General features: G+C 36.8%; 1 protein-coding gene across 1 annotated transcript in view; it reads right to left on the bottom strand.

The window, feature by feature from the left end:
* Window positions 1-17,112, bottom strand: part of Cntn6 (contactin 6) — a 177,631-nt gene that overhangs the window by 39,476 nt on the left and 121,043 nt on the right. The window contains exon 9 of the mRNA XM_059256812.1: window positions 940-1,067. Within this exon, the coding sequence (XP_059112795.1) occupies window positions 940-1,067 (128 nt within the window). The remainder of the gene's footprint in view (window positions 1-939; window positions 1,068-17,112) is intronic.

Raw genomic sequence — 17,112 nt, 5'->3', positions numbered from 1 at the left:
TGATATTAGCTTAAAAGACTTAGTGGAATATGCAGCTTTACCTTGCCAACTCATACTAGTTTATCTATTTTCTAGGAGGAGGATACTGTAAGGCTCCTATGGACAATGTGACTTTGAAAAAACTGCTTATGAATGTGGCTTCACAAAACTCTATCTTATCTTAATTATGGACCAAGAGTTGTTTAAACAAATGAGCAGGTTTTAAACTGCATTGTCTTAGATATATAGCATTAAGGCTTGATTGAGAGAGAATGCCCCTGCCTCATAGGCTCATATATTTAAAACTTAGTCCTTAATTGGCAAAACTCTTTTAGAATGATTATGAGGTGTGGCTGTGTTGGAGGAGGCTTGTCAGGGGGTGAGATTTGCGGTTTTTCAAAGTCTTGAGGCATTCCCAATGTGCTCTCTGGGATGTGAACGTTCAGCTGCTGTCCTCACCATACCTGCCTGCCTGTTGTCATGCTCTCTGCCAGGATGGGGATGGACTCCTATTTCTCTGGAAATAAGAAAATAAACCCTTCTTTCATTGCAGGTCATGTTGTTTTCTCATAGCAATAGAAAAGTAACTAAAACACATGGAAATGTTCATACAAAAGAGGAACATCTGAGTGACATTTAATCAAAGAAGGAGCTACACAGGAATTGTATCAAAATGTCTATGGTCCTAAACACTAAGGCATATGGGGACTTTTAATATTCTGCAGCAGTTTTTAACTCTGCAAAATCACACATTGACATTGTTAACTGCCAAAGCATTCACATTTATCATAACACTACATTCCTGAGGTGGACACCCCACTAATGAATATGGAAGCAGTTGAACTAAATGTTCTACACATACAATATGTTACCAGTTTGGCATGGCAACACAGATCAAGAAGTGTAGGTGACTGTAGTATGCAACAGGCCCTCTGAAAACAAAGAAACAAAAAAAAGTACCTTTTACGATGAGACTTCCGCTACTTTTCCCATTGCCAAACTGATTTGTGGCTACACAGGTATAAGACCCAGCATCGGACCTGGTCACGTTGCATATCTTAAGGCTGCCATCCTCCAAGAGAAACACTCTAAAAAGAAAATATACAATGGAAGGCTATTTGAAATGAATATATCATATTTTCAAATATTACTTAAATTATGGATATTTAAGAATATTCATTTACTATTATCACGCTCTTAATTTGAAATCATCTTAAATCTAAACAGCATAAAAGGCATAAGATTTTATGTTGACACAGAATATTATGCTGCCACTTGAATTATTACCGTTTATTTCAGTGTATATTAAAAATCAAATAATTGAGTGCCTGTTGTTCTAACAGTCAATTGATAGATGAATAAGAAATGAAATCATTTGTCATACATTTGGAATAGTTAACTCACTTTTGAAAATTGAACTTGAATTTGTAAGAATGGAAGCCAAACTTCACTTTTTAATCAGTGCATTCATAAAACAAGTCTTACACAGCCTTTTTAATGACCAAACAAGAAAGTTGAATCATGAAAATATTTACCTTTGCCGGGCGGTGGTGGCGCACGCCTTTAATCCCAGCACTCGGGAGGCAGAGCCAGGCGGATCTCTGTGAGTTCGAGGCCAGCCTGGTCTCCAAAGCGAGTTCCAGGAAAGGCGCAAAGCTACACAGAGAAACCCTGTCTCGAAAAAACAAAAAAAAAAAAAAACAAAAAAAAACAAAAAAAAAAAAAAAAGAAAATATTTACCTTTGCTAGACAGTTGGAGAGACAATCTGCATGGTTCTGTGTGCAAGAGCTGTGCTTATTATGTAACACATCATACCAAAAAGTAACAAAGTAAAGTATAAACATGAATTATTCATGTACCACTTGAAATTAAATATTCTTATACCATACAGTACACAAAAGAGGACTGGCTCATACATTCCCGGTGTTCCAGAATGGTCCCCATCAAGTTTTCTCTGACCTTAAGATGTAGTCTAAGCAAATGTCATAATTTTAATGTAAATAGACAAAACCTGTAGACAAATTTCTAAACAGTCTTATTAAATAAGAAACATAGAGCCAAATACAAAGGTAATAGCCAAAGAGATCAGAGTGAATAGCCATGACTAGCCTCAGCTTACCACCTCACAGAAGCTTCCACAGAGAGAGAGAGCTTCTTCCTATCTAAACTGAGCTTTTATTGCATCCTGTTCTGTCTTCTTATTGGCTCTAAGCCCAGCCACATGACTTCCTCATCACTGCCTGTCTGCACAGACCTCAGGGTCTCTATGGTTGGTACTGGGATTAAAGGCTCATGTCACCATGCTCGGCTGTGTCCTTGACCACACAGAGACTCTGCTTGCCATGTGATTGGATTAAAGGTGTTTGCTACCACAGCCTGACTTCTGTTTATGGCTCGCTGACCTCTGATCTCCAGGCAAACTTTATTTATTAACCTACAAATAAAATATCACATTTCAGCACAAATAAAGTATCACTACAAAAACCCAAGTGTGTTCTTCCTTACCTCAACAAAATGTTTTTATGAAAGAGACAAAATGGGAACAAATAAAACATTTTCTCAAATTTAGGTTTCCAGTTCTATGGCAAACAATTTTACTTAGCAATATTTCAAAAATTCATTTTTTAAAATACTGATTAGTATTCAGAATTCTACCAAAGAAAATGGCAACAAACTAATATTAATGACTACAGTTTTCAAAAGAGAGGGGCAAGCCTATTTACATGCATGTCATAACTATTAACAATAACAAAATGTTATTTGGAGAAGTGCAATCAGATCATCGTTTCTAATATCTGTATAACACAAAATTGAGCTAATATAATTAATTATCCAATTTGAACCATAGTGAATATCAGTCAACTAGAATTTACATGAAACCAGTGTCTGATGCTGGACTACTACTGAGGATGGATTCCAGATTCCTGCTAATGAGCAGAAAAGGATTTAGGATGTCCTAAGTCATGAAATTTATGACATTACACTATTCTCCCATAGCAGATGTGCATTATATTTCTCATTTCTGAAGCATCTGGCTTAATAAATCTTGATTCACCTTACAAATCACAATACCGCATCGTAGACACAGTAGCAAAGTTACTCTAGTATACAATACAGAGCCCTATACCTGACTTCATGAGAAAAGGTCAAGAGTAAGAAGCAATGCAGTGCACTCTCTACTTTTATCATTCAGAGTCTACTGAAAACTTTCCTCACAGCCTAAAACCAATACCGGCCAATAGAACAGTTTACATGAATAGAGACATCATGCTGCTCCTACCTAACAATCACTAAATACTTCTCAAATACAACAAGATAAAAGAACAAGAATGTAGCCAGCCATAACCAGGCTATAGTGACTAGCTGATATTTATACATAAGGCAAAAGGTACACTATAGCTGATGGAATGTTTACTTCACAATTGGCAACATTTACATAGAAACATAAAGATTCATATTGTATTACCTTGTTTTGGGATATTTGTGAAGATACAATATCAGGAAGTTTGACTGTGGCATATGAGCAAAGGATTTTAAAGTAATCTATCTATACTACACTTAGGCTTCCTTAGCATTTAAAGAACAAAGTACAGACATGTTACATATAAATTAGATTACATGTCAAAAATCAGGAACAACATTCTGGTAATAAAAATGAAAATTTGAGCTGGGTGGTGGTGGCACGTGCCTTCCAGCACTCGGGAGGCAGAAGCAGGTGAATCTCTGTGAGTTTGAGACCACCTTGGTCTACAAATCAAGTTCCTGGATAGGCTCCAAAGCTACACAGGGAAACCCTGTCTCGAAAAAACCAAAAAAAAAAAAAAATGGAAATTTAAATGAACTGTCAGCAAAGAGAGTATAATTACAAAGAAAAATAATAATAATAATTTTATTGACTATATGCTTTTCAAATTCAGACTTAATATTCATAGAACACAAGTCATATAATTTATTGTAGACATTTATGAATACCATGGAATTATGGGAAGGATTCCAACATCTCAAATGAAATTTAAATAGGCAGCTGAGAGTGGAGAAATATTGAAATTGATTTTTCTTCTTAGATTATTAATCCAATGTTTGCTAAATACCTTGTATGAAGCAGCTTGTTTGCTGTTACAATATTGATTCAAGAAATAAAGAATGTTAAATACTGAGGATACGTCAGGCAGCGTTGGTGTTTGCCTTTAATTCCAGCTCTTAGGAGACAAGAGGCAGGCATATCAGAGTTCAAAGCCAGCCTAGTCTACAAGTGGGACACCGGACACCCAGAGCTACACAGAAAAACTCTGTCTTGAAAACTTAAAAAAAAAAAAAAAGTCCAAATTTACTTTAAAACTTGGAATATATATTAGAGCTACCTGGGTTCAAATTGAGCTGTGATACTTAGAGATGAGATAAGAATCCAGTTCATTAACCTTAAACTTACTGAAATCTAGCTAATCAGAGTTTGTCAAACATTTTTAAGTATTAGTGTCATTTGATCTGCTTGCCTGAGACGAAGGTAATACTAATGTCTTTCTACTACACACACACACACACACACACATATATATAGAGAGAGACTGACAGAGAGAGAGAGAGACAGAGACAGAGACAGAGAGAGAAAGAGACAGAGAGAGATAGAGACAGACAGAGACGGAGACAGAGACAGACAGAGACAGACAGAGACAGAAGAGAGACAGAGACAGAAGAGAGAGAGAGAGAGAGAGAGAGAGAGAGAGAGAGAGAGAGAGAGAGAGAGAGAGAGAGAGATCTATAGTTCTGATCATCTAAATATTGATATTGAACCCAGGTACCTACCTAAGTGTGGGATGACTAATCCCTATGGGGTTTGAGGGCCAGCTGGCCCAAACAAGTAAAAAAGAAACTTCCTGAGAGCCAGTCTGGGTCTGCCTAAGGGTCTTAGCAACAGCAGCTGAAACATGATCTGGAGATGACCTGGACCAATGAGAGGCAGCTATGTCACACCAGCAGATGCATATTCATTAGACCTCCCCCCAGGGTGGGGTGGAGGGTATAAAAGGCTTGCCTCTTCCTGAATAAACTGAGCTTGCTGTTTAGACTTTCTCCCGGAGTCTGTGGTTTGACTCAGCGCCTACTTGGCCCCCGCCCCCAAAGGGAACAACAGCAAGGACTCTGCTACACCTAAGAAACATTCTAAGCTTTAAAGTAGATATTTTTGATTGACAGATAATGTTTACACAGATTTGTAAGGGAAAATGTGTTTGGACTCACTCGTACATTGAGTAGTAATAAATTTATGGCAATTAATATAGCTACCATCATAAGCTTTTATGATGAATAGATTCAAGTTTATTTCTTCTAATTATTTTCAGATACGTAATGTATTAGTATTAATTATATTCACCTTCAACACTGTGCTAGAAAATAACAGTGCTTTGCTCTCTAAATGACCTCTGGCCTTCCCCTTCCCTTTCCTTTTCTCTATGTTCTGGTCATTACTCTTCCACTCTGAGTCACTCTGAGAAAAAATTTTCATAATCCACTATGGAGTGAGATCATGAAGTCTTTCCATACTTGATAATTGAAATACACACACACACACACACACACACACACACACACACACACACACCAGAATGGTTTTCAACAGTAAGACAGGAAATTCCTTAGTAAGTGCCATTATGGGTTGATCTGGAAAAAGGATGCCAGGAGCAAAAGTAATGTCATGCCAAAAAGATGATCCCAGTAGAGAGCTGCTTACTCTCTTCCCTGACTTCCTGATATTTGTCTGTGTTTAGGCCCTTAATAGAGTTGCTGTGAAAACTAAATTCATTACATGCTCGCTATTCCTCCCATTCAAATTCAGTTCAGTGTTCATATTATTATTTGGGCCTTTTCTTTGTGCCATCGTTAAAACTACTATCGGTGGTTGTGGCCGGTGCTCACTCTCTTAAATCTGTTTGGACCCATCTGTGTGCCTGGTGTCTTGAATCACCCATTTTTATCTGTTCCTAGGTGCTTTTTGGTTTTGATGTCACTAAGTTTTGACACTTGACTTGTGTATCTATGTCTCCAGAAAAACACTATTTCCCTCAAGTCTTTATTCTCAAGTAACTATTTAATTGGGATATTCAACCCCTCATATAATTAAATAGAAACATTTCCCACTATTTACTAAGTATGAGTGTTCTATTATTTAAATCAATTGTACATTATAACATTTACATTTGAAATGTTGTGTATGAAGGTGACTTTAACAACATTCACATGTATAGATGCAGCATGACCATCCAATTTACAGAAAAGGGAACAGTTAGTATTTTTCTGTACCAAATTATTCATTTCATTTCATAATTGGTGCATAACATAGGAATTCAGCATAGCAAATCATGTTTGACAGCTAAAGATAATGGGCAGGTTTCTCTGTGGCATGTAGAAACTATGCCACACATGGAAACATTACAAGGTTAAATGCATAAGTCAGATTTTACCAAGAAATTGAGCATACATTTCTATCTTTTGAGTGTCATGGATGAATCATAAGCAAATAAAGCAATAAAAAGTTGTAATGTCCATCAGGCTCCTTCAAACGCTTAGTCTTCTATCCCATGGGCTATTGTAAATAACACAGTTGGGAGGTATAATAACATAGCAAATGACAAATTAAGGCTCAGTTATCTGGAACATGGACATCAAATTCTCAGGGCAGTACAATATTTTCCTTTTGTTTTGTTTTGCTTTTGCTTTTGCTTTTTTTATTTGTTTGTTTCCCTAATGTGGTAGCTATGCTTCATAAACTATATAAATAATAATATTAATATATATTATAACTATAATTTATATATAGTTCTTTATATATAGATTCTAACCTGAGGTGAAAAAGAGATTGTATTTTTTGTGATATCTTATCAAGATGTAAGGGCATAGAAGATTAGCAATAGCTAAATTTCTTAAAATAAAGGAAATTAGGACATTGAGCAATTATAATTTCTTATTGCTGAAACTAGAGCAATACTGCTATTTTTACAGTGAGATTATTAACTAGAGTATTGCTTCTGGTTCTGTCTGAAGATAATACTGTAGACCATGAAATTTTAATTGACTGTCTAATTTTACTGATATCTGGAAAATGTAAAATAGATTGGAATGAAATGAGTTAGATGAGAGGCAGAAACATCTGTATAAATTTTACTCTTCACAATTCAGCCTCAAAGTAAAATATCCCCCTGGAATCCACTTTACATCAAATATTGATATTGCATTTCAATGCTTTTTCACCTGATTACTATAGTTAAGGTATGGTGTAATATCTATGCTAAACACATTGTCAATTAATAACCTCTCTTTTAAAAATTCATCACTTAGTAAGCTACCAATATGACTGGCATGCTGATTGACTGAAAAGTAAATACTAAAGTACACATGGATAAATAGAAATAAAGGTTATATCTCCCATCTTCATGTCAATAACTTTAAATGGCACCAATGACAATAGAACAGAGAGTCTATCTGACACCTCTGTACAGGATTAAATTTCAGTTTTACTTACTTAATTAATTCATTTGAACCCAGTTTATATTCTCATGGGATCATTCATGTAGTAAAAAATGGATAAAACTAAAAGAGAGATCTTGTTAAATTTCAGTTGTTGTCTCAAGGACAGGACTGAAGGGGGCATCAATACTCTGAATGATGCAGTTCATCTCCTGGACAGCACCAAATACCTGCTATCTTAACCAATATTCAAACACAAAGAAAGATAATGCAGGAAAGTTCAGGAACATTTATGAACAAACAATTTACTTACTTCTGTTCTATTGTTGAAAAATTTTGGAAAAAGTCTACATACATGGGCATAAATAAACACATTTACACACATGCCTATATATATTTATATATGATATATATTATTAAAAATTAAGAGTCTTGAAAAACTCATAGAGGAAGTATATATTCAGAATTTGAAAAACAATTTTAGCTTTTATTTTTTTCAGAATAGCCAGATGAAAGCCTAAAATCTCTCCTCACATGCCACAGCTTTGTGCTCCAATCTACTTGTCTAAACCCTCTTTCATCCCCACTGTTTCAGAAACACTTTAGGAGTGTCTCATATTCTCTAAACTCCTCTGACTGTCGTAGATCTATATAATGTGATCTCAGCAGGAAAGGGAGGTCAGGCAGATGAGTTCCCATTTCTTTTCTCTGTAGACAGTCCCCAGGTGGTTTCCCTCTAGACTCTCCAGGGACAACTGATGTGATTGGAAACCTAGATGTCTCTATGTTTTGAAGTGATGCCTGGCAGGACAAGAAGATAAGATCTTGCACTATCTACATTCTCACTACTCAGTCATCCTTCCCTGAGCAAATAACTAAGCACTCTTTCCTTGGAAATTATTACAAGGAATACAGCTAACTCTAACCCATCCTGCCCTTAATCACGACAGTTCATGGTATGCTCATCTTCATCCCTATTATTATTATTCCACATCAGTAAACTGAGATGTGGTGTTTTGTTAGTTCACTTACCCACAGACCTAGTCAAGTTTTCTAAGCCTGTGCAAGGGCTTTCCCTACCAAAGAATAGCTGAATAGTTGACCTTGTAATTTTCGTTTTCATTTTAAAGAAATCATTTGTCTCCACATCTATTGGAAACGCTAAATTTATTTTTTCATTAAAACAGGTGGCTTATGGATGAGAAGACGATGACTGATGTATGTGTTTGGTATGTTGGTGAAGTATGTGTTGTTTGTGTGGTATGTGCAGTCTGTGGTATGTATGGTATACATTTTTAGTATGTGTATGCTGTGTGTAGCATGTGTATAGTTTGTGGTGTGTGTGTGTGTGTGTGTGTGTGTGTGTATGTGTGTGTATGTGTGTGTGTGTGTGTGTGTACCCAAGAAAATTATGATTGCAAGTAAGAGGTAGCTCCATTTCTATATTTAACTGAATTTTATAAAGTATACAATTAGCAGGAATATGCATTTTTATAATGTTTACTCATACTTATTGTTACAGGCCAACTTTTTTAATTTATTAATATAATTAATTAATTAAATATACTAATGAACTCAGACACTTTGTTTAAAAATGTAAATAAAAATAAATAAGCACTAAAGTGCTGATTTGGTCAATGGGTCAGTATTTCATGTAGGCTGATGACATTTTCTATGTGTTTGAGGATGACATTGACTAACGATCATCCAATCTCCAACTTCTGATTATAGTAATTACAAGTCTGTCACCATCCCTAGTTTATATAATGCTGGGATCAAACCCAGGCCTTTATGCATGATAAGCAAGCACTCTTCCAGCTGAACCACCTCCCTACAACCTGCTGAATGATTTCTGTATGTTTGTAGATGGTAGCAGAAAATTTGAAACAAAATAATCCCTTCAAGTTTGCGTTGTGTGAAGTTTGCATAAATAAAGATTACAACACAATCCATTACAAAATATTTTTAAAATATTTATATTTGTTATTTTTATGGGCATGTATACATGCATGCAGATCACACCAGAGGTAGAATTACTATAATTAACCCAATCTATGTGCTGAGAACAGACTCTGGTCCTTTGGGAGAGGAGTAACCACTCTTAACTGCTGAACCCACTCTACAGCCCACAAAATCTTTTAAATTATTATAATCTAGACCACAATCATTGATCCCTAAATGTTTACCTGGCTTACAAAAAGTGCTGTGATGCATCTCTCCTTTTTTTTTGGGGGGGGGGGACTCTGTCATATCTCCAGGCAAATATGTTTGTTAAAGCCTGTATACTGAGTTATGTTAGTCACATATAACTAAATTTACGTCACTGGGTAGTGATGGGACATGGAAAATAAAGAAAGGAAAACCAAGTTGAAAATTTATGAAAAGACATTGTTAACAGAAGGGACCCCAAAACTACCTTTGCTTAAGAAGCAGGGTTTTTCTACAGTCATGGAAAGTAAAGAAGCATTCCTGAGTTTCTTTAAGTTACATGCCCGGGAATGAACCTAGGGCCCCATGCATGGTAGGCAAGTACTATACCAATAAGCTTGCATCTCTATCTCTTCCTCTCTTTTCAAGTAAAAAGAAAAGAGACAGAGCCTCACTTAGCTGCCAAGTTAATCCTTTGAACACATGATATAACCCAGGCTAGCCTTGATCTCATTCTGCAGCTCAGGCTGACTGTGAATGCAGTGTTCTCCTGCCTCAGTCTTTTGAGTAGCCAGAACTTCAGAAGTGAGTGACCAGATCCATCTATATTCTGTAATCTCTCTCAACAAAAAAGAAAAATATTTCCTATGAATTGATTATCCAAAAAGTTATTTGTGGCGTGCATGGACATAATGGAAAGTCTTTATTTTACAAAGAACTATTTAGAAGTTTTACCTATGGCTGAGAATTAACTCTAGTACATTTTAAATAAGAATTAAAAAGTTTCTATTGCCTGTTTCTAATATTTATTTTTACCTTATGCCTAATGTGATATTATGAGTGCGAACAGTGAAGATTCAAAGTCTTTGGCTCAATGTTCATAAATTCCAAGTAAAAAACAAATAAGTGGGGTTTCAGATTTCAGAATCTATCCAGATTTATCTTCATGTTCAAGATGGAGATATAATTTAAGCAACAGCTTTGTAGTGACTAACACAGACCACAAATTCAGATTCATGATGCCTGAATCAAGACACAAATTAAGAGATGAAAGAAAACAGAAATTGCTAAATAGCATAATAATTTTGTGTCATAATGTGTCTTCATCCCATTGGCATGCCAAAGAGTGTGCTAGTAGGCAGTCTTCCATAAAATATAAAGGAAATGCGATTTAGCACCCACTAAAAACATCAGATGGAAACTGAGCTAAATTAACCCAGTGAAGCAAGCCTTAGCGGAGCACTTTGCTGTTTAGCAGAAGAAAGAGAGCAGTGTCCATATTGGCTGTCATATTGGGTGGGGGGGATGTCTAAATGAACATGAAAGGGAGATAATATAGACTCACAGGCAAACATATCTATGTCTTACTGCCCAGTAAACTGAAAAAGAAGATGGGAAACTGCAAGGTTGCCAAAGGACAAAAAAGTGATCATAGGATTTAAAAGAAATCAGAAAAAGAAACTATACATTCCCCCCAAACAGCTAGAGAAGCAGTAACTGAAAAGACAGAGACTGGTGCCAAAGAGAACGAAAAGAAATCTGAACATTGGATTTTCAGAGCACATGTTAAGTGTGGTTTCTACATGTGGTCAGGCTTTTGAGAAGTGGGAAGTTGTATTTGTGGCTGAGTTTAACATAACTAAGGTTCAAATATTACCAGTTGACCTTATATGGTGATTTCATCCCTAATATACTTGAATTCCCAGGAATTGAGCTAGAAAATTAATGGGTATTATTTATTGCCTCTTGTAACCTGGACTATGTAATCTGGTGATACCAAAAGTGAAATCCCTGAGAAATGATACTCCTGCTTCATAAAGGTGAAACTGGAAGTGATGTACCCTGGTGGAATTTCTGATTCCGGATCTCAATTTGCTCCATGTTGATTGTATTACTTGGAGACTACATAACTAGGCTTATAAAAGTGACTGAGATTAGGCAAACAACATGGATGTAACTTCTTGTCGTTTGATGCCATACTTGTTACAACTCTACACCCAGATCAATTATGTTAACAAAGCTGAAGAAATTCATGGATATTTACGAGATTTCCATGTCTATGTCAACACGTCACTAAAATTCCGCTGCATATTTTAATAAAACTCTCATCCAGAGCTGGCAAGTGAGATAAGTTGGTAAAGTGCTTGCCATGAGAAAATAAGGACCTGAGTACAAACCTTGGCACCTATGGAAAATCTAGTCACAGTATACCTGTTGTTAAAGGATCCAGACTGGAGATGTAGACAGAAGGGTCCATGGAGCCTGCTGGCAAAAGTAGTGAGCACAATTAGTGAGTCACAACTCCCACGAAGAGATCTTGACCCAAAAATATATAAGGTAGGTATCTTCTGAGGAATGACTCTCTAATTTTATCGCTAACCTCCAATGCATGTGTACCCATAGATGTGAATTAATAAGTTTCTATTTAGATTACCTATATTTGATACATTTGATACAATTAATAAATAAAAGTAGTGTATAGATCCCTGGCTGTGTGTGTGTGTGTGTGTGTGTGTGTGTGTGTGTGCGTGCGCGCGCACACACACACAAGCGCATGCCTGTGCATTTGTTTATGTGTGTGACTATTTTGAGAAGAGGTTTTAATCTATTGCTGAACAGAGAAAAAAGAATGTGTATGATATTAAAGTTGCCTTTAGTTCAACAATTTGTACTATAAGTAATCAGAAATCTAATTAAAAGTCTATGGTGTAGTGTTACAATTATATTCAGCCTTGGAGTCAGTGCTCCCTAGAGCTGAATGCCCTTGCATGACTTATTGTTTGCATGACTGGGTATGTGATGTTTAACTTCACTAAGGCTTAATGTTATCTATCCAAAAGTAAAATACAATAAATGTGTACTTATCATAGATATATTGTAAAAAAAAAATCACATGAAGTGATGTTTCTAACATCCTGGCACACTGTCTTTCCATGGTGGATATGCTATAAATAAATGCTATTTCCATTATCATCATTCTACTGTGATGAAAGTCAGGGACAGGTATGGAAAGGATAGATTTCTGGTTGCACTGGTAATTTAATTAGGAATAGGCAAAATATATACATATATATGTACATATACATATAATTATTATTAAATATAACTAAGCATCCCTCAAGTCTCAGTTAGCTGTTGGATGACTCAAGGAATAAGTATAGTTTCTTCCTGTACAAAGAAGATCCTTGAGGAAATATATCTTATCGCAGGGAAGGAAAGTCAATATTCAAACTCAAAGGCTCAGTGTAACTACTCCAAACGTCAGACTCACTTTAAATTTGCAGATTAAGTTGTTCACATAATCAGCTCCCACCATTCCTACTCTCCTACATGCAGAAAAATTCCATATATACTTCTAGTGCCACTTCAAGTACCTTCATCTTTTATGTCTTTCTGAACTGATAAGAGAAAAAGTAATGGATGGTCCACAGTGTCATTATACCACATGAGGTATCTGACCCATTGTATGTGGGCCTTTTTACCCCACACTGCACACCAATCCCAGCATGTTACAAAATGTAAATCAGATTGATTTCCTACTGTGTTCATAAATAACTGAATAGTTTGGTAAATAATGATGGACAATCAGATTATAGATCTAAACTGTATGCTAGTAGATACCAAACTCCAGTCTTGGCAAATTCTAGGGGATTCTCACTCCTACCATGGGCCACAAGAGGGTGAGAAGTGGATAAGGAACTGAAAGGACACAGGTTCTTTCTATAGGTATTGGACAGATTGGTTTTTCAATGTGTTTCTGTAAAATGTTCCTATATAAAGTCATTTGGAAAAATCAAAATTACATTGTCAAAACCATAAGGAAATCATAAAATTTTAACAAGTGTTACAAAATTTTGTGACAGCCTCACTTCTCATCTTGAGCACAGTGCCACAGCTGATTTCTATACCCTGGTTCTAGTCTTTATTTATTCAACTATGCCAGTAGGTAGCAATCTTCTTTGCATTTATTCTTACTCATTATTTGTTCTTAGAATCTCCTTCTGAAGATCATTGTACTTCAAACATATCCAGCAGTCACTGCTTTGTAAAGAGTCAAGCCAAGAACAAAAGGTCATTTGTATAAATTACACAAATAATTGACCTTTTCTGTCTGTAAAATTACAGCTGCTGAATATTTATGTGAATTTTGGAGATATAAATGTCACTTAGAAATGAGTGCTAATAGTAAGTTGACATCATTCTAAGGCCAATTAGATTCATATTTTCAAAAAGCAAGGCAACAGAGGACTTGTGTCTTTGCAACACTGAAGGAAGAAGAGTTGAACTTTCAGTATGTCCCCTAAGGGAGAAAGGAGGTAACAGAAAAAGTCTGCATTTTACCAGAAGATGTGCATGTATCAAGCTGGACTCAGCTTATCCTGGAGTTTCTTAAATTTAAGCTATCAAATTCCAGGTTCCTCTGTCCTGTTCCACAGCTACAGAATCAAATTCTTGGGTGCAGCTCTAGGATCTGAATTTTTCCCAAAGTTCTTACCATGCATGATCAAACTCAAAACTTTCTGATATGGCCTTTGAGTTCACAGACTCTCCACGATGAAGCCGGCACATGTGGCTACTGCAGGATTCAGTACAAGGATTTGGAAGATGCTATGTACTTATACTTGTATGCTTATACCACCATATAGATGGTAGAACTTACTTTTTCACATTTGCCTTTGGTGTAGAAACAAGGGAAAAACATTTCAAATAAAGATGCAGGACCATAATAATCTAAGGTAAGGTAGTAATAAGAAATCATAGAAACCCAGTATGCAGACTGTGCTTAAAGGGATGCTTTCCATCTCTCTCCTCTCTTCTCTCTTCTCTTCTCTCTCTCTCTCTCTCTCTCTCTCTCTCTCTCTCTCTCTCTCTCTCTCTCTCTCTCCCTCCCTCCCTCTACTTCCCTCCCTCTCTCCCTCTCTCCACCTCTCACCCTGTGTGTGAGTATGTGAATATATATGTGCATGTTTGTATGCATAGTTTTATAAGCATATTAGCACATACGTGTGTGGGTACACACATGGGTGCATGCATGTTTAGTGGACAGAGGTCTACTAGTTGTGTCTTTATTGTTTTCTACCGTAGATTTTTAGAGATGTCCTATTACTGAACCTGGAGCTCTCTGTTCTTGCTAAACTGACTAGCCAGCACTATTGAGATTCACCTATCTCTACTCCCCATGCCCAATATGGGGTTACAGATACACACTGACACCCTTAGCATTGTAGGTTGATGCTGAGCATGAAAACTGATGCCCTCTGACTTGTGCAGGAAGGAATTTACCCAGGAAGACAGCAATCCAGCCCTAGGCTTTATATGTTTTATGAATGAAAGCTGCTATCAGACAATGCCAGGCAGGTGGTTCTGCATGCATTCTATGAAAAGGTATGAGACAAAGATTGGTGGAGTCCATAGAAATAAAGGAATTAGGATTAGGTGACAGAAGTGAAAACGGAGAGCAAGATGGACAAGTGCTCACAAAGGATTTTAGCTTATTACATTATCCTGTGACAGGGGCAAGAGTGTCGGATGGCTCTTGAAATCTTCGACATGTATTCCCTGGGAAAGGCTCACCTTAACAAGGCTCTCAGGAGTTGAGTATGAACAATTTACAATTTTATTACTAACAGGCATCACAGGAGGGAGGCTGTAATAAGCCTGGCATTATGCAGCCTGCCACTCTGCCTTAAACATGGGAACATATGGTTCATTTGCCTAGTTGATACTCATGCTACCTGATGGACTAAACACTATTACAATAAGTAGTTGGTGATACAAAATAAAATTAGCTTTATTTGCTTCTTCTATTAGGAGGCTCTGCAAGAAGCAAGAAGATGCATAGAAGCTGGTTTTTTTGCACTTGCTGGAGGATGATTAAAGCAACAAGGAAAAAATGTGTATGGAAGGATTGTTTTATTATTAAGGTAGTGCTTGGGAGACTAGGCAAAGAAAAAATGTATCATAATAACTCAGAAGTTAGTTACTGTAAAATATAGAGAAGCATATTTTAACAGGGAGAGTCAAAAATTGGACTCTCTTACATAGATGCATCCAGATCATTTCTGGCTGATGCCCCACAAGTGAAGAGAGTCACTCAAAGGTTCTAGGGACAAAATGCAATGGTGTATAAATGGGACCTTGACTTTTAATGAATAACTGCTTTTTCCACGTAGTTTACTCAGGAGAAAAATAAAAGCAAACTAAGGCACCTCCCTCTTTCCTTCCCACGTCTCTGTCTCCATCTGTCTGTCTGTCCGTCTCTCTCTCTCTCTCTCTCTCTCTCTCTCTCTCTCTCTCTCTCTCTCTCTCTCTCTCTCCCCGTGGTGTGTGTGTGTGTGGTGTGTGTGTGTGTGTGTGTGTGTGTGTGTGATAAACCATGTTATAGGATTATAGGATTTCAGACATTTCTTCTCACAGATAACTTTTCTCTTTGGAGAACAGGAAAAGCAACTGATTTGCTCAGGAGCAAAGAATGGGAGTCACAGATAATGTCTTCCCAGGTCCCCTTTCTCTTTTCCTCCCTTTCTGCAACTTCCCCATTCTGTGATCTTTTCTGGTATCTTTCCATCCTTTACTTCATCCCTTCCCACAATTCAATGCTCTGTGCAGAAGGGAAGTCTTGGTGGTGTAGTGGCAAGAAAACATCAGTAGAGTAGATCCACTTCAAATTTGGTGCCTCAACACAAATATACTGAATAGCAATCACTTTGAGTAACTGCATGATTCCACATTTGATGGGCTTACTTGTCACTACAGTGACTTCCATTTGCAGTGCATCCAAATATATACAGTGCTTAAGCATGACATGCTGTGAAACAATCATTTTCTATACTATGAATATGTATTACTCTCATTGATTAATAAAAAGCTGACAGGTCAGTAGCTGGGCAGAAAGTTAGGCGAGGTGACCAAACAAAGGATGATGAGAAGGAGAAGGGTGGAGACAGGAGTTGCTAGCTGGACATAGAGGAAGCAAGATGAGAACGCCTCACTGAGAAAAGGTACCAAGCCATGTGGCTAAACATAGATAAGAATTAGGGGTTATTTTAAGTATAAGAATGAGTTAGTAATAAGCCTGAGCTACCAGCTGAGCATTCATAAGTAATATTAAGCCTCCAAGTCAATTATTTAGGAAGCAGCTGCTGGATATTTGGCAGTTGCTGGCAGGACAGAAACTTCTGCCTACAGTGGTACATCAGGAAAGGCAATGCACAGAGAATCTGTGACTCAATGAGGTTTGTTCATAAACATAGAGTTTAAATAAGTAAGTGAAAGAGACAGAAATTGTGTCAGAAGAACTGATGCTTTCTTGTTTTGAGCCTGTGAAAATTGATATCATTCTGAGACCAACTTCCATGGGATAGAATTTCTCCTTTCTAGGGAACATGACTGCAAGTGCTTAAGTTTCTTTTTATGGAATGTTTGAAATTACTTGAGGTAAAATGACACCAGTGTAAACGTGTACTCTGTGAGAACACTGATCTTCAGTTATATATATCACTACATGGAAAAATGTTGTTTTG

This window comes from Peromyscus eremicus, chromosome 3 (assembly GCF_949786415.1).
Source record: "Peromyscus eremicus chromosome 3, PerEre_H2_v1, whole genome shotgun sequence".
Lineage (NCBI taxonomy): Eukaryota > Metazoa > Chordata > Mammalia > Rodentia > Cricetidae > Peromyscus > Peromyscus eremicus.
Note: the sequence above shows the minus strand (reverse complement) of the source record. Positions and strands in the feature narration are given on the sequence as shown.